Raw genomic sequence first — 19142 nt, forward strand, 5'->3', positions numbered from 1 at the left:
GCTTAGGAAAAGCTCTACAAGGGATCGCAAGAACACCATACCCAATTGAAAACAAAAAAAGATGGGGGTTAGGCTATAAGCCTACGGCTGCTGATAAGAATAATGTAATGCTGAAAAAGAAAAGAAAAGAGAATGGCACGTCTCAGAGGACAAGACTTGATTGATGAGAAAATGATTTTCCTTTATTTGTATGAAACCTTTCGTTCAGTCGGGTATATCTATCCTGGGTCGACAAGAGTTGAACAAGGAAGACTGGTAATGGGATTAGATGAAGCTTTCTCACGACTTCAAATAGAAACAGATGAAGGAGTCCTGCAAAATGAAGAGATTTTTTTTTCCTTTTAGAAGACTCAAAGAATGGTGTACCATTTTTATTGTCTTTGAACCTTTAAACTCAAAAATTTCAATTGCTTCTACCCAAAAGCATGCGGAGGTTAATTGTATGGGCTTATTTTCATTATCTTAATAAAATGATGAATGCAATGCATTTCACTTATACCGTGTTCTCTATTTTTCATTTTTCTTTTCTTTCATTACCATTCTCTTTGCCCTTGCCAAGATCAATATATATTTCTTTATGATTATACTCATTTTCAGGTTTTCTAATAATGAACATTATGGATGACCAAGGCAATAACATCGGGTTTGATTTTAAAAATTTGACTCACATTAGCGAGCTTGATAATGGTGTTGATTTAGAAGACTATGATTTACCTCATGATCTGTTAAAATGGATGAAGTAAGAGAAAAAAATTATAAAACCCCACCAGAAATCAATTGACCCATTAAATTTGAGAGATGGTGACGATAAGAAAGAAGTCAGGATCGATACTTCACTATCACCGATTGAGAAGCAAAAGTTGGTGAATCTGCTACAAGAGTACATGGATATATTTGCATGGTCTTACCAGGATATGTCAGGACTTGACACAGAGATAGTTGAGCATAGGCTACCTTTAAAACTAGAATGCCGACTAGTACAACAGAAGTTGAGACGCATGAAGCCAAAAATATTGCTAAAGATAAAAAAAGAAGTAAAAAAATAATTTGATGATGGTTTCTTAGAAGTAGCCAAGTACCCTGAATGGGTAGCCAATATAGTCTCAGTTCCTAAGAAAGATGAAAAAGTTAGAATGTACGTGGACTATCGAGATTTAAATAGGGCCAGCCCAAAGGATAACTTTCTATTGCCACCCTTATGGATAACATTGCTAAACACTCTACTTTTTCATTCATGGATGGGTTCTCTAGCTATAATCAGATCAAAATTGCTCGTGAAGATATGGAGAAAACTACATTTGTGACAATGTGGGGGAAGTTTTGCTATAAAGTTATGCCTTTTGGGCTAAAGAATGCTGGTGCCACATATCAAATAGCGATGGTCACTCTCTTTCATGATATGATGCATAAGGAGATAGAGGTATATGTTGATGATATGATAGCTAAGTCTCAGGAAGGGAAAGATCATGTTGTTAATCTAAAAAAGCTCTTCAAAAGATTATGAAGATATCAACTCAAGCTGAATCCAGCCAAATACATCTTTGGTGTTAAATCTAAAAAATTGTTGGGGTTTATAGTTAGTGAAAGAGGTATAGAAGTAGACTCTGATAAAATTTGAGCCATTCAAAAATTATCAGCACCACGCACGTAAAGGGAGGTGAAAGGCTTTTGGGGTGATTGAATTATATCTTTCGCGTCATATCCTAACTTACCTCTAAATGTGATCCAATCATCAGGTTCTTCACAAAAATAATCCTGGTGAATGGGATGAAAAATGCCAAAATGCATTTGAAAAGATTAAAGAGTATTTGATAAGCCCACCGATGTTGATTCCACTAGTTGCAGGAAGACCATTGATTTTATATCTAATGGTTCAAAAAAAATCGATGGGATGTGTATTAGAGCAAAGAGATGAAACTGGCAAGAAAGAGCATGCTATATACTATTTGAGTAAAAAGTTTACAGAGTACGAGGCCAAGTACCCTCAAATAGAAAAAATATATTATGCCTTGGCTTGGACTACTCGTAAACTCAGACAATACATGCTCTACCATACGACGTGGCTAATATTAAAATTGGATCCCCTCAAGTACATTTTTGAAAAACCATCCTTATCAGGCAGGCTAGCGAGATGATAAATCATACTCTCAGAATATGATATTGTGTATGTGACGTAGAGATCCATAAAAGGGAGTGCAATTACTGATTTTCTTACTGATTGAACTACAGAAGATTATGAACCTATGAAGTTTGACTTTTCAGATGAAGATTTGATGGCAATCTTGTAAGATGAAGATAAAGAGCCTGTAAGATGAAGATAAAGAGCCTATAAGAGAAGTATGGAAAATATTTTTTGACGGGACATCCAATATAATGGGGCATGGCATTGAAGTAGTGCTAATATCCCCAGAAGAAAATTATTACCCACGTACCGTGAGGTTAGATTTCAATTGCACAAACAATGTCGCAGAATATGAGGCATGTGTCATAAGGTTACAGATGGCCATTGAAAAGAAAATTGAAACACTAGATGTATATGAGGATTCAGCTTTGGTAATTTATCAACTAAAAGGTGAATGTGAGACCAGGGACTCGAAACTAGTATTGTACCAAAAGCACATAGTTGGCTTGAGGAAACATTTTCAAGAGATTCAATTTCAGCATGTTCATCGAGAAGAAAACCAGATTGCTAATGCCTTGGCCACTCTGGTAGTGATGTTTAAGTTAAATAATGGTGTGGGAATCCAGCCCATTAGAGTACAAATAAAAGTTTCATAGCTCACTGTTCAAATATGAAAGAAGAGGTAGATCGACAACCATGGTACTATGACATTGTACAGTATATCAAGTGTCAAAACTACCCAGAGCAGGCTTCAAAAAATGATAAGAGGATCATTCAAAGATTAACAGTAGGCTTTGTGCTTGATGGAAAAATCATGTATAAAAAGGTTAAGATCAAATTTCACTAAGGTACGTCGATGCTGTGGAAGCGAGAATGATACTTGAAGAAGTACACGAAGGGATTTGTGAAACACATGCTAATGGGCATATAATGGCTAAACAGATCATAAGAGTTGGTTCCTACTGGTCTACAATGGAAAATGATTGCATCAGTTATGCTAGAAATACCACAAATGCCAAATTTATACAGATACAATTCATTCTCCTCCAATCCCGCTGCACGTCTTGGCACCACCGTGGCCTTTCTCCATGTAGAGAATGGATGTGATCGGACCCATAACCCCTAAAGCTTCAAATGGGCATCGATTTATCTTTGTGGTAATCGATTATTTTACAAAATTGGTGGAAGCAGCTTCGTATGCTAGTATTACGCGATCAGTGGTGTGTAGATTTATAAAAAGAGAGATAATATGCCAGTATGGTCTCTCGAAAAAGATTATCTCAGATAATGCTAGCAATTTAAACAATAAAATGATGAAAAAATTATGTGCACAGTTTAAGATCAAGCATCATCATTTAGCACCATATCGCCCAAAAATGAATGATGCAGTGGAAGCTGCAAATAAGAACATCAAAAGAATATTGGAGAAAATGATCGACACATATAAGGATTGGCATGAAAAGTTACCTTTTGCTTTGCTTACCTATAAAACATCAATCCGAACCTCTATAAGGGCCACCCCATTTTCACTAGTGTATGGGATGGAAGTTGTACTGCCAATTGAAGTGAAAATTCCTTCTCTTAGGGTGTTGATGGAGATAAAATTGGATGAGGCAGAATGGGTTCAAAATCGTTTCGAACAACTGAATCTTATTAAAGAGACTCTCAACACTCAATTATGGACAAATGTATCAAAGAAGAATCATACGAGCATATGACAAAAAGATATGACCTCGATGCTTTCCGTGAGGGTGAATTGGTTTTGAAAAAGATTTTGCCATGTCAGCATGACAATAGAGGAAAATGGATGCCCAATTGGGAAAGTTCATATGTGGTAAAAAAAGCTTTTTTTGGTGGAGCCTGATCCTTACAGAAATGAACAGAGATGAATTACCAAATCTTGTAAATTTAGACACTGTCAAGAAATATTTTGCCTAAAAAAAAGAGAAAAAAAGTACAAAAGTACAAAAAAATGAAAAAAATAAAAATGAAAAAAATAAAAAATAAAAAAAAATGAGAAAGGAAGTGATTCAGATTGAAAACCCGAAAAGGGCAATTTGAGTCAAATGGGGTCATTTAAGCTGAAAACCTGTAAAGGCGGCTTGAATGAAGGTGAAGCTCGAAAAAAGTTTTTCAAAAAATGAAAGAATGACACCAAATGGACGAATTGTCACCAGAATTAAAAGAAATGACTTTTAGGAGGTAAGGTCTCATTAGTCATAGATGTGGGGCAAAGATTGGTCATATGAAATCACATGTGACAAGATCGCAAATGTAACGAGTTTTTGGGAAAAGACCTGGTCTAAGTAAGCCGAGGTCATCCAAATATTCATTATTTAGAGAATTGATATTTGATTTTTGAAATACTTTTAAGTTAACTGTTCTTTATGTCTCGAAAGGCTTATCTTTCTAAACTCGAAATATCCTATTACTAGTCATATTGCACACCCAACTTTGAACCTGAAATCATTACGTTTGTCATTTAAAATTAAGATATTGACTGATAAAGCTCATAATAGACCAATACATCACTCGAAAAGAGAATGCAATATGAGGATGACAAAAATAGTAATATGGAGGCAGAAAGAATGAAACGAAATCGATTGATTACTGAAGACAAAGAAGAAAAAAGGGATAAAGAATAAAAAATTAGAGGTTTTAGAGTGACTAAAAGCCAGATTGGTCCGTTATGAGACAGTGATTACTGATAAAAAATTTAAAGACTTAAAAGGATGAGATTACTGGAAGTGGCTTTTAAAGTTTGAAAAAATTGAACCAAAAGTTGAATTAACTTGGATGAAATGCATGATATAATTCGTTGATGGCATCTTTGTCTTTTCTTTCATCACAATCATTGTACGCATTACATGCCTCTTGATAAGTTGCATATAAGGTTTCTTTATGAGACATCAAGAATAATCAACATTTTTCTTTCTCGAAACAAAGATGATGGCCTTGAAGATGGTATGTTAGCACAATCTTTAAAATCAAAACTATTGGTCTATGGAGTACCTAATCTCTTATTTCTCAACTCACAGCTCAGTCTTGTATAATTGCCTGACTTGTGGTTCAATCTCAGTCGTCTTTAATCTTTGACTCGCGGTTTAATCCCGGTCATTTCATTCTCTGACTTACAGTTCAGTCCCAATCATCTTTATTCTTTGGCTCGCGGTTTAATCCCGGTCATTTCATTAATTTTCTGACTTGTGGTTTAGTCGTAGTCATCTTTAATCTTTGGCTCGTGATTTAATCCCGGTCATTTCATTAATTTTTTGACTTGTGGTTCAGTCCCAGTCATCTTTAATCTTTGGCTCGCGATTTAATCTCGATCATTTCATTAATTTTTTGACTTGCGGTTTAGTTCCAGTCATCTTTAATCTTTGACTCATGATTTAATCCCGATCATTTCATTCTCTAACTTGTGGTTCAGTCCCAATCATCTTTAATCTTTAACTTATGGTTTAATCCCGATCATTTCATTAATTTTTTGACTTGTGATTTAGTCCCAGTCATCTTTAATCTTTGGCTCGTGGTTTAATCCTGATCATTTCATTAATTCTCTGACTTACGATTCAGTTTCAGTCGTCTTTCATCTTTGACTCATGGTTTAATCCCGATCATTTCATTCTCTGACTTACGGTTCAGTCCCAGTCATCTTTAATCTTTGGCTCGTGGTTTAATCTGGATCATTTCATTAATTCTCTCGACTTGCGATTCAGTCCTAATCATCTTTAATCTTTGACTCGCGATTTAATCCTAATCATTTCATTAATTCTCTCAACTTACGGTTCAATCCCAGTCATCTTTAATTTTTGACTCATGGTTTAATCCCGATCATTTCATTAATTCCCTCGACTTGCAGTTCAGTCTCAGTTATCTTTAATCTTTAACTCGCGGTATCGTCCCGATCACTTTCTTTTATTCGACTTTAGGTGTTGCCTTAATTGATTCTTTTATTTTTCAACTCATAATGTCGCTTTCTTTATCACTTGACCTGACCTGTAAAAAAAATATATTCATGATTTACTTTCGGACAAAATCGTTGTCTTTATCTTTGCCCTATTCTTGATTCTCAGTAATGTGCAAAGAAGAGCAGCTGTAGACATCGATTTTGTCCGGGTCTACTGTTTCCATTTTAAGTATATTAATACTAATAATAATAATAATAATAATAAATATTTAAAAATATATAATAATTAAAAAATTAAAAAAGAGAAATGAGACAGAAACCAGGGGCTGGTACGACACTGCTGTCCCCCCTGTCAGCCTCCCGACCAGCCCCTGTTAGCCTCTTAACCAGCCCCCTGACCAACTCTTTTTTAGCCCACCTACAGCCACCCAAATCTCACCTAATTGAAGCTCTTTAAAATCAACAGACGAACTCTTCCCCCTTCTTCTCTCTGGCTCTCTAACAAAAAAAAAAAAAAAACCCATTCGATCTACCCACGAAAATCCTCGAGCTTAGACGAACTCTTCCCCCCTCAAAACACCCTCAACAGCCCCAGACAGATCCTCATTCCGATGCATAAGAAACCAAATTTCACGTAACCCAAAAAAAAAACACCCAAACCAAAAACGAAATAGGTCTACACAAATCATAAAAAAAAAACACAGTCCTCCCTGTAGGAAGGAACCTAGCACCAAGCTACCTGCAAGAAGGAAGACAAATCAGTTTTTGTTCACAACAAAAAAAAAAAAGAAAAGATGAGAGATCCGAAACTTTGAAGATAGACTCGCGACAGTTAAGCCACTTTTAGGCCAATCGAAGGTCAGATCTGGAAAGAGGGCGTCCAGAGGAATTTTCGGTGACTTTTTGACCATTTTTCGATCACCGAAGACCACCGTCGATGACGACTCACACGGCGGCTAGTGCAGGCACGACGTTAGATTTCGGTGAGACCAGAAACCCCCCCTCAGAGCCTTTTCTTTCTGTGAAACCAAACAGACTGAGGAAAGAAAAAAAATCTGACTTTTATAGAAAAGATAGGACCAAAACGACGTCGTTTCAAACGTAGAGGATCCACGCATGGATCGAACCAGACCCGAGATCTCCATAACCCGACCCGACGACCCGGTTCAGCCAGCCTTGAACCGATTCAGACAAACCGCCAGTGAATCGATTTGAACCGCTGGTCGCCTGAACTGCCAATTCGGTCAAATCGCCCGAACTGTCGATCCAACCTCCAAACCGATCAAACCGCCTAGATCAACGTTGACCGGATCATTGACCCGTCCGGTTCAGGTAAAAAAAATTTTTTTAATTTTTTTTATATTATTATTTTTGTTATTTTATATTTATGCATGATAAATGTTTAAATTTATTAGGATAAATATCTAATTATTATTAATAATAATAAAATGAAAACAATATAAAGTAATAACTAAAAAATATATTAAAAATGTTTAAATAATAATAGTAATAATGGAATAAGCGTTTTATTTTTCCTACCTAGATGTTGGAAGGAATAAAAAAATATTTTTTCAAACAAATAATTTTGCCTAGATGTTGGAGAATTATTATGAATAAATTTTCATTAAAAAAAAATAAGAAAATTTTAATTAGTTTTCAAAAATTATAAAAAAAAAATTGAACTTGCTCCGAAAGTCCGCCTAGATGATGGGAATTTTTAGAGATATTCGTATTTTACTTAAACCCTAAACACTTTTTTTTTAATTTTCAAAATTTTAAGTTTTAAAACCCCTAAAAATCCAAAATTCCTTAAGATTCAAAATCTCTTAAAATCCAAAGTCCTAAAAATCCTAAGGATACGTATGAAAATTCTATTTGAAGCAATTTGTTCCTGAATGCCTCCTAGATGATAGGGTATTTAAGAAATTTTACTTCGTTAAGTCTTTTCACACGAGTTTTTAATTCACATTAATAATAAGATTAATAAATAAAAGTATAATAAAATTGGGATCTTAAATATAAACAGTCACACCTAAGCTCTGCCTAGATGTTGGATAGTCGAGGTGGTCTCATTATACTTAAGAATCCAACTCTTAAATTGCATTTCATTGTAAATGACATTCATTAGCATACATACGTTGACATATTATTATCGATAATTGATTGCATTATTCTCTCTTTAATTTGCTGTTCGATGATAAAATATTTTATAGTAAAAAACCAGAAAAAAAGGAAAATACTTTAAAAAAAAAAGAAAAAAAATCTTTTAGTGATATTATAAAATAAAACAAAAATAACATTCCGAATGAAATAATTCTTAGTACTCTACCTAGATGTTGGAAAGTCACTAACAATTATTTTCTATAAAGATTGTTATTTCATTTTAAGGATTATTGTATTAAATCTTAGGCGAAAAGAATTATTTTAAATTCTGCTTAGGCGATGGAGAATTTTAAGATAATTCTTTAACTTAAAATATTTTCTCAATAGTTCCAAATAAATATTTTAGCAAAATTTTCAAGTGAAGTGAATTAGTGTTAAATTTCAAATTAAAACTATTTTTATCCAACACCGAAAATAGAGCGTAATTAAATGGTACCAATTTATGGGCGTTGTGGGGGTGCTAATCCTTCCCCACGTGTAACCAACTCCTGAACCTAACCTGATTTTTCATAGACTGAAATTTATCTTTTTGATAAATTTTATATCCATTTTTATAGTTTTATTAAAAGGATAACCTTTTGGGTAGTCAATCACACCCTAACAAAGATTGGTGGCGACTCTTTTTATTTCTCTCGATTTTAAAACTCGTTTTACGTCTGACAGTCCCAAAACCGTTATGACAGTTTGGCGACTCCGCTGGAGATGCTCACCTGAGTTCATAGCCACACCACGCACCTTAGGCCAGCAGTTCCTCTTCACCTTAAACTTGTGGTAAGCATTGCCAGCCTTAAGAAGAGGTTTCTCGGTCCTACCACCTCCTGCAACCTGGCCAACCATGGCACGACAGCCGCTTGGAACAATCTTCTTGGCACCAGATGGAAGCTTGATCCTAGTTGTGTCGTTATCAGGGTTGTGACTGATAACAATAGCATAATCACCAGAAGACCTAGCGAAAACACCACGATCACCAACGTGATGTTCGACGTTGCAAACGACAGCTCCTTCAGGGATAGATCTAAGAGGCAACACATTTTCGACCATAAGAGTAGCCTTCTTACCACAGTACACGAACTGTCCAGTGTACATACCCTCGGCAGCAACGAACAGTTCCTTCTGCTTCTTGTAACGGAAAGGGTGACGGAAGACCGCGCGGGCTAAGGGCGCGCCACGGCCCGGGTCGTGGATGACTTCGGTGAGCACACCTTTTAGGTAACCATTTCGTTCGCCGAAGTCGAGACTGCGAAAACGGGCGGGACCCTTGCGGTGGTCGGTGTGGGCCTTGAAGACGGAACCCACACTCTTACGTTGAGCTCGGATGACACGACCCATTCGGTGAAAGTTTGTGCGGCTATGAGGAGACCTCTCTCTCGTAGGCGGCCGATGGCAGCGAGCAGTGAAATGGGGGTTGAAGGAAAATTTTTTATAAATAATCTAATACATTAATAATATTAAAAAAAAATTTTCAATTTTTAAAGCATTACTATTCTTAATACCTTAAATCTCCATAATCGGACAAAAAATTTATTTTTCATCATTTTTATTATTTTTAAAATTAATTTTTATTTTATTTAATAATTGTTTAGTTAATTTTTATTTTTGTTTAATAAAAAATATTTTTATTATATTAAAAAATTTTTATAAATATTTTAATAGGTTGATAATATTTAAAAAAATAATCTTCTCACTTAAAAATTATTAAAATATTATTACTCTGAATACTTTAAAATCTTATTTTCAAATAAAAATTTCTTTTTTTATATTTTTTCATTATTTTTATTTATTTTTGGTTACTTTTTTTTATTTTTCAAATTTAAAAATATCAAAAATTTAGAAATCAATTTCATTTTTTTAATTATTGTTAGTATTATTTTCTTTAGGTGCTATTTATTATATTATTTTATGAGATTTATTTTAATTTTTTAACTAAATTATCAAGAATTCATTGCTTATCTTCGCTTATTTTTTGTTTTCACTTTTATTATTATTATTATTAAAATATAAATAAAATAAATATTTATTTTAACAAATTTAAAAATTTAAAAATACATAAATAATAATAATATTAAAAATATTAAAAATAATATTAAAAATTAAAAAAAAATTTAAACTTAATCAGACAACTGTATCAACAGTGCGGTATAGTTCAAGGTCGGTCTGCCGGTCTAGAACCCTTTTTTGCAATTCAAACCAGTTCGACATCGGTTCAGTCAAATTGGTCAATGCTGGTCAGCTGCAGCATCTTCGAGTTAGGTCGCGCTAATCTTCAAGTCGGGTCTCGGGTTCATGATGATCGTCCTACTCCCAAAATGGCATCGTTTCGATTCTAACCTTTTTTTTTTTTAACTATAAAAACCCAACTTTTTTATCAAATCATTTCAGCCTTCCTTTTAGAAAAAAAACTTCAAGCTCAACCAAAAAACTTTGGGCTATCCCCAGGAAAATGGCTCGTAACTGCCGTGGTCCGTTGTTGTAACTAGTCACTGGTCGTCATGTCGGTTGCCAGAAAACTTCCAAAGCCACCCACAAACTCCTTTCAAACTCTCGATTCTCGTTCTAATCTTCTTTTTCCTTGAAATCACCTAGAAACTCCTAAATTAGCCTGTAAATTTTCGACCACATCCCTCTTTTCTTTGGTTTTTTTTTTTATTTGTTTCTTTTTCTGGGGTTGGTTCCCCACTCCACAGAATTTGGATTTTGGGTTTTTTTTTTTTTTTGGCAAGTTAGGGAAATGGTTTTTTTAGTAAAGGTTTCTTTTTTTGTTTTTTTTTTTTTAATGGAGGTTATCCCTCTTTTTTCCTTCTTTGTCGTGGTGCTTAAGCTCTAAATTTATAGAGCTGGGAAGAATGACGAAATCTAGGATTTCTATGATTTTTGGGGTGTTCAACGTGTCGCTGGCAGGGCGGCGATGCCTGATGTGACTTCTGTTTATTTTTTGTCCTTTTTTTCATTTTAGCTTAGACCATGTTTCTTGGAGACTTTGCCTTACCTACCATTGTTGAAAAGGAAGGGTGAGCCTAGTGATGCTCCTAGTGTGAAAGGCTAAAGTCAGAGGGGGCTCGTGGGTGCCAGTGCGGTGCACGGCACCCACAGCCACGGGCTCTCCTTTTTTTAATTAATTAATTATTATTATTATTATTATTATTATTATTATTAGTCAAAGTTTGGTCCTTTATCTGGATTTTGGGCTAAAGGTAAAATTTGGATTTTAAGCCTAGTTGACATGAATTTTGGGCTCAATATCTACAGAAATGAAACCGAGGCCCATTTTTGAATTTGAATAAAATCAAATGTCTACAACATATATACATATACATATATATATATATATATATATGAATATGTATATATGTATGTATTTGCTAGAAAGGAAACCAACCTGGCTGCATGCCTAATATAATTTTACTGCCTCATATTATGTTCTGAATATAGTATTGTATGTAATACATGTCTGGCTGTTTCTCAAATATAGAATGTCCCTAAACCCTTACCAAATAAAGAAAAGAAATATTTATTATTTATTTATTTATTTAAATTATTTGGATTTACAAGTGAATGATTTTGTCTTCTTATGATTCGACAGTAACTTCTTTATATTTGGCTCTTGGGATTAGATTCTCATTCATTAGTTTCTTTTAACAATACGGTGTAGAGTTAATTATACATTTGACATCTTAATTTTCAGAAAATGTATAAATTAATATTTCAAAAAAAAAATGTACAATTTGCAACATAAATATTTGAATCATGTAATGTTAACCCAAACTCAAACATAAACCCATCAATACTCCTTTTAATCCAATTAAAACTAAATTTTATTTGTTTTGCCTAAGTGGTAAAAATCCTATCCAAAATCAGTTAATTCCTGGATGTGCCATGTGGATGTACTCCTATTACCTCAGTATTTCATCATTTAATCCTGCAAATGAAAATTATAAATACCTTCTATGAAATGGGACTGCATTACCAAAAAAAAAAAAATTTACTCCTATTAACTCACTATTTCACCATTTAGTCCTGCAAATAAATTGCTTCAACCCTATAAATATGTACTCTGTTCAAGCCTTCAACAGACTTACAGCAAACAAAAACATTAGCAAAATCAAGAGTGAAGGAGACTCTGAGACAGAGAGTATTGAGTGGAGTGATGGAGGGGATTGGTTCAAAGAGAATGATGGTGAACATGATGGTGTTGATGATGGTTGTTCTAACTTATGGGCGAGGTGAGTTAGCAGATGTTCATCCAGCTACCTCGAAAAAACTCTGTGCTAAAATGTGTCTTGTCAAGTGCGTGATTCGCCTCATTCCTGCCCGCATTGCACTTTGTGTTGGTCTCTGCATGGTAGGCTGCGAACTTAATCCCTCAGAAGTTGTCTATAATTGTACAAGCGATTGTGCAACCTCCATGGTCAATGCTCACAATCCTACTGGTAAAAACACTAAAATCTATCTTTATACCCTACATTTTTAAATCTAAGAATTATAGCAATTCTTTTCTCCATTTAATTTCCTTCAAACAATATTTTTATGGGTTTTTTTTCTCTTTCTGATTTTGCAGATGCTGAGAAAGTCGAAAACTTTGTTGGTTCCTGCTATGACACTTGCAAGCAGAAGAACAACTAGGCGCTCTTTTCTTCTTTTTTTTTTTTTTTATTTTTTTATCACCGTTGAACAGTAAATAAGTGGAACTAAAAGTACCCAGAATGAAGTAAAATGTTATTGAGTCACCTAGACAGCTCAAGTGTTTGGGTTGAAAATAAAGTTTTAATTATATTGTTGGATTGGAGTTGTATAATTGTTTTTCCATTGCACCAAAAAAGAGAAACGTACTCTTTTATTTATGCAATCGTAATTTTAACTTTCAAGTATATGATTGTTTGATTTTCCTTTGCTTTTGGTTTCGTTTAATGAATAATAGAGAACATTAATTAATTAATTAATTAATTAATTAATATATATATTTCTTAGTACATTTTTCATCTTTTATGGCTCTCAACATTTCTCAATCAATCAAGGCTAAAGCATTGAACATATTTTTATATCAATTTAAAACAATCGATTTTAGTTCAATATAATGTCTACTATAAATTACTATTTAAACAAATTCATTACCATTTTATTTTATTTTATTTTTCTATTTTGTGGAGCCAATCTCTCTCCTCCTTTCCCGTGCCCTGGTTCTCTACTTTATTTTCGAAGATCATTGCACATATTTTATTTTTCCTTATTTTGTTTAAAACTATTTTCATTTTCTTCATCATCTAGGAAAACAGAAGAAACAAAAATCCGGAAGATTGGCCATAACAGTAATTCATGATTGCTTCCATAAAATTGCCCCAATTCACATTTTAAGAACTTTTTAAAAAGTGCATAAATTACCATGAAAAAAATTGTTAGAAAATAATCTTGGGCTTTGTAGTAATTAATCAATAACTCCAATCCCATGTTAATAAGAGGGAAAAGGCGGGACAAATGGTCTGTTTTAAGTGGATGGATTGCATTCATATCAACATGGAGAATATGAAGAACAAATGAAAATTTTTGATCATAAGCACATGTGAGATAGAGGAATAAAAAGGAATAATTATTTTTTCACGGAATTGGAATTTTAATTTTAGCACTCTATTAAAAAATTACGTGATTGTTGAAAAAAAAAAAAAAGCGAGAATTATGGAAAGAGTAAAAATGGGAAAAGAGTAAGATCATGAGAGAGAGGATTGCCAGGTAGGTATAATTGACTTTCATTAATGTGGGCGATTAGTTGACTATCTCGGGACCATTGATTCCGGACCATTGGATTAAAGAAATATCAATGGTCAAAATTTAGTGTAAAATTGTAATATTTTACTCTGGTTCCTTCCCAGATAGTGGTAATTAGTGTAGTAACTTGCCACATATGGCTTGTGGTTTCGTTAATAATATCAACAAATCTGTTGGTAATGTAGTTTCCAGTATATTTTTAATTTTTAATTTTTTTCAAAAATTTTGTAAAAAGTGATTACAAATTTTTTTTACAAAATTTTCGTGAGAAATCTTTTTTTTTTCAACGAATTTCATGTAGTGAAAACAAATCAACTGTATTATTGAAGGAATTTCATCTTAAAAATATTTTTAGATTATTAAAAATTTCTTTGAAAAATTGGTTGGCGAATTTTCTAATGGAAATTAGATTGGATCAAATTCCGGCGTGAATAACCGATGATTTTGGTGTATTACTGACGATGTTTTGTCGCTAGTATTTTTCTTATGGTTTCTGCTTTCATCAATATTGTCAGATAATTCCGTTGAAAAAATCACGTTAGTCATTATTTTCCTACAAAAGTTTGTTGTTTTCTTGTTCAAAACTGAATTGGAGATAACGATTTATGTAGCTAATAAGTCAATTTGTTAATAAACCGATGGTGATAATAATAAATTTGTTATTCTTTCATGTTGATGCCGATGCTTTGAAAATTGGTTGCAGATGTTGTTGTGCTCTGCTTTTCTCGTGCTTGAGATGGCGTGATAGGGAAATCTAGTCGTTTAGAGTTTGGGCATCATCGGATTTGCTTTGGTTGCAGTTGCTTGTGTATGCTGTGTTTTGTTCCTTAGGGTTTATTTATTTTAAACAAAATTATTTATTTGATATATTATGTTTCTTTGTATTTTTATTTATGAATTGATAAAATTTATAATTTTATAAGTTTTATTAGTACATGTCTTGTATACATATAAATATATATTTATAAGTTTTATTAGTACATGTCTTGTATACATATAAATATATATTTATATTACTAATATAATAGGATAAATTAATAAAAAATTAAATTTTAATATAATAGTAATTGTTCCCCTCAAAATTAAATGTAAAAATTTGCTAGTGGCTGTTGATGTCTTTTTGGATTGGGACTCTATGTTTCCATTTTCTTTTACTTTGTTTATATGGTTTGCACTGGGATTTCCCGTTCGTTGGGAACTTGACTCTCCTTTTTTCTTAATAAAACCTTTTTTTTTTGTTAACAAAAAAAAAGAATTTACAGGGGACTGATAGGGCCAGCGCATGCCGAATATATACCTTTTTATGGCATTCAAAAAATACTCACCCTGACAAGTTCAATTTTCTTGAATGACTCTAGCATGGTACAGTGCTTCAGCAATTAATCCAATATTTTTTTCTTGCATTAAAAATTTTGGATTAATTAGATAAAACTACATAAAAAAAAATTAACTATATTATAATTAAAAATCAATAAATCAAAAGTTGGTATATGGTTTGATCAAAAATTAAGATTTATGATTTAACTAATTGTTAAAATTTTTTCACAAGGTATAAAAAAACAAAAGAAATTAATAAAGCAATGAAATGCCATTTGGATCTTTTTTTCTTCTAAATTATTGATCTAATTTATGATTTTATGGTTGAAAAGTTGGCCGAAAGTTGAATAAGATATTAAACGTGACATGTTTTAAAGGAAAAGGTTAAAGATACCAAAAATGATATATGATATATGTTTCGATACTTAAATCAATATGGTAATTGAAGAAAAATGGAATAAGAGAGGAAAAAGAAGAGAAAGAAAATAGATATATGATTAGAGGAAAAAAAGAGAGTAGAGTTGAAAATATGCCACAGCCCAATTTGACTCTACTTTTATACCTTATAAACATTTATCATTAAATAAATAAAATATTGAAGTTAAAACAATGAAACTTTTGGAAGATACTTAGTCGAACAGAAAAATAATTATTTCTCTAAAAAGTCTTGAAAAATAAGACCACAACATGTCATCAATCATTATATTGACATAGAAACATACTATTTTGTTCGAATTTAATGATACGAATTTCAATCCAGCTAACTCAAATTATAATTAACATTCACCCCTATCATTTTTACTAGGATGTTAAAGTAAAATTTTATTGTTTAAAATAGTTGAACTATGAAATATTATGATTGTTTAAGTATAATATCATTTGTAAACAATGAAGAATATGAAATATATAATATTCTTTTTACTTGTTAGATAAATAAAATAAGTAAAACTAAATTTATATCTTTTTTACTATTCACTTGTTAATATTTTACTCTTTTTCTTAATTCTTAAAAAATTTTTCTTATTACTTTTGTAAATTTTCATGAAATATCATTATATCTCATGCTCCATTGATATATTGTGAGCTTACCAAATTTCATTTGTAAGCATAACCGTAGTGGAGCACATGCAATGCCAACCAGTTAAAATCTATATAAACGTCTCTCGTACAATAGAAATTAGAGCCACCAAGATTTCCATCCATATACTTTCTTTTTGCAAACAAAAGGAAAAGGAAAGCAAAGAAAAATGGAGGAAAGAGGAGCATAGTCGGTCTTTATGGTTTGTTTGGTATTTGGGATTCTAGCTGGGCAGTCCATAGCTCAACTAGGTCCTATAGCCTTGTCCTACGTGAATTGTTTCATTCCGTGCGCCATTCAATACGAAGCTAGATTTTGCGCTGTCAACTGCTTCAAGGACTGTATCCTTCCCTCCGATTCTACTGTGAGCACTATCCAAGACACCAAGCCTTCTGCAGGCTTGGTTGTGCTACCGCATTGTGCTCAGATATCAGCACCAAAGAAAATCCTGGTAACTATTTATTTTCTCTCCCCCTTTTAAGTAGACACAAGAATAAACTCATTTTTTTAATCATTTGGTTTAAATTCCTTAGCGGAGGAGAAAGTTGGATGGTGTTTGGATGATTGCTCAAAGAAATGCGCCGGAAACAACTGATCAATTACCAGATAAGAGATCGTTCGTGAATGAATAAAGCCCTATTGAATATATTTGAGTTAATCCCAATTAATGTATTTAAAATAATGACACTGTCAAAATTATGTTAACAGCTGCTGCTCCTTACTTCCTCTGTGAAGGAATGAATGAATAAAGCCTGTCAAATATTCGGGTTAATCTGAATGTAAAAATATTGGGGCTATAACTTCTGTTTATGTAATAAATATGACTCTATGCCACCAAAGACTAATGATTTGTCTGCTTTCCACTGATGAATTGTTATTTGGAGGGTCAGACTCATGTTCCCAAATTTAAATTTGCTTGTCATTAATCATGCATAAAGTTCTGTAAGAATTTCATAGCGTGCTATAAACAAAAGCATGGTGACTAAATCATGGGAAAAAGATAGTAGCAAGTTGGAGAAAATGGGGCATTCAAAACGCATGGTTACCAGACACTGCTTCCAGGCTACGTCACGTAATGTGCATGGTTTTATGTTCTCCTGTGTGTCGTAACGTTTTTGGGACCGTCAGACGTAAATTGAGTTTTTAAAATCGAGAAAAATAAAATGGAGTCGCCACTAATCTTTGTTAAGGTGTGATTGACCACCCAAAAGTTTATCTTCTTAATAAAACTATAAAAACAAGTTTAAAGTTTATCAAAATGATAAATTTCGATCTGCGAAAAAACATGTTGGGTTCGAGAGTCGATTACGTATGGGGAAGGATTAGCACTCCCACAACGCCCAAAAATTGGTACCATTTAATTACGCATTATTTTCGGTGTTGGATAAAAATGGTTTCAATTTGAAATTTAACACTAATTCCTTTCATTTGGAAAAATAAAATTTTGCTAAAAATTTTTATTTAGAAATATTGAGAAAATCTTTAAGTTAAAGAATTATCTTAAAATTCTCCAACATCTAGGCAGAATTTAAAATAGCTCTTTTCGCTTAAAATTTTACACAATAATCCTTAAAAAGAAATAACAATCTTTATAAAAAATAAATGTTAGTGACTCTCCAACATCGAGGCAAAGTAGCAAGAATTATTTCTTTCGAAATATTATTTTTATTTTATTTTATAATATCACAATTTTTTTTAAAAGTATTATTCTTTTTTTATTATAAAATATTTTATCATCAAATAGTAAATGAAATTAAAGACAGAATAATGCAAATAATTACCAATGGTAACACACTGACGGATGTATGCCAATGAATGCTATGTGGAATGAGATGCAATTTTAAAGTTGGGTTCTTAAGTATAATGAGACCACCCCAACTCTCCAACATCTAGGCAAAGCTTAGGTGCGACTGTTTATATTTAAGATCCCATTACTATTATACTTTTTATTTAATAGTCTTATTATTAATGCGAATTAAGAAATCGTGTGAAAAGACTTAACGAAGTAAAATTTCCTAAATACCCCATCATCTAGGATTTTTAGGAGGTTTTGAGTAAGGGCTTGAGTAGAGGTTTTGAATATTTGATTTTAAGGTTTAGAGGATTTTAAGGCTTGAATTTTAGGATATAGAAGGTTTAGGGTTTTGATTTTAGAGTTTGGAGATTTTAGGATTTGGGTTTTAGGGTTTGGAGTTTTGATTTAAGGGTTTGGATTTTAGGGACTTTGGATTTTAGGTGTTTCGAATTTTAGGGGTTCGGATTTAAGAGATTTTAGATTTTAGGGGTTTGGATTTTAGTAGGTTTTGGATTTTAGGGGTTTTAGAAACCTAGGATTTTGAAAATTAAAAATTAGTGTTTAATGTTTCGTTTTTAAGAAAATACGAACATCTCTAAAAATCTCCAACATCTAGGCGAATTTTCAAAGCAAGTTCGATTTTAATGATTTTTAAAAATTAATTTAAAATTTTCTTATATTTATTTTTTATAAAAAATTATTAATAATAATTCCCCAACATCTAAGCGAAATTATTTCTTTAAAAAAATATTTTTTATTCCCTCTAACATATAAGCAAGAAAAATAATAATAATTTTTTTAGCATTTTTAATATGTATTTTTAATTATTACTTGTTTTCAATTTTATTATTATTAAAACAATTAAAAATCTATCATAACAAATTTAAGAACTTATCATGCATAAATATGTAAAAATACCTAAAATAACAAAAATAATAATATATATAAAAAATTTAGAAAATTCAAAAAATAAAAATAAAAATTTTTTTTACCTGAACCG

General features: G+C 32.3%; 3 protein-coding genes and 1 pseudogene across 3 annotated transcripts; 3 read left to right on the forward strand and 1 right to left on the reverse strand.

The window, feature by feature from the left end:
- Window positions 1-2499: 2499 nt before the first annotated feature.
- Window positions 2500-2969, forward strand: LOC149511131 (uncharacterized). Its single transcript, XM_089755109.1, has 2 exons — window positions 2500-2757; window positions 2841-2969. The coding sequence occupies exons 1-2, from the start codon at window positions 2500-2502 to the stop codon at window positions 2967-2969; spliced, it is 387 nt and encodes a 128-aa protein (XP_089611235.1).
- A 250-nt stretch (window positions 2970-3219) lies between these two features.
- On the forward strand, window positions 3220-3986 carry LOC111274128 (uncharacterized). The gene is made up of 3 exons (XM_022858770.2): window positions 3220-3342; window positions 3457-3810; window positions 3909-3986. The coding sequence occupies exons 1-3, from the start codon at window positions 3220-3222 to the stop codon at window positions 3984-3986; spliced, it is 555 nt and encodes a 184-aa protein (XP_022714505.2).
- A 4668-nt stretch (window positions 3987-8654) lies between these two features.
- LOC111274129 (large ribosomal subunit protein uL2x pseudogene) lies at window positions 8655-9603 on the reverse strand (annotated as a pseudogene).
- Window positions 9604-12120: 2517 nt separating this feature from the next.
- Window positions 12121-13060, forward strand: LOC149511132 (uncharacterized). Its single transcript, XM_089755652.1, has 2 exons — window positions 12121-12622; window positions 12751-13060. The coding sequence occupies exons 1-2, from the start codon at window positions 12340-12342 to the stop codon at window positions 12813-12815; spliced, it is 348 nt and encodes a 115-aa protein (XP_089611778.1). The 5' UTR covers window positions 12121-12339; the 3' UTR covers window positions 12816-13060.
- The last annotated feature ends 6082 nt before the right edge of the window (window positions 13061-19142 follow it).

This window comes from Durio zibethinus, chromosome 26 (assembly GCF_047325235.1).
Source record: "Durio zibethinus cultivar Kanyao isolate XHJ-2024 chromosome 26, ASM4732523v1, whole genome shotgun sequence".
NCBI classification, from domain to species: Eukaryota; Viridiplantae; Streptophyta; class Magnoliopsida; order Malvales; family Malvaceae; genus Durio; species Durio zibethinus.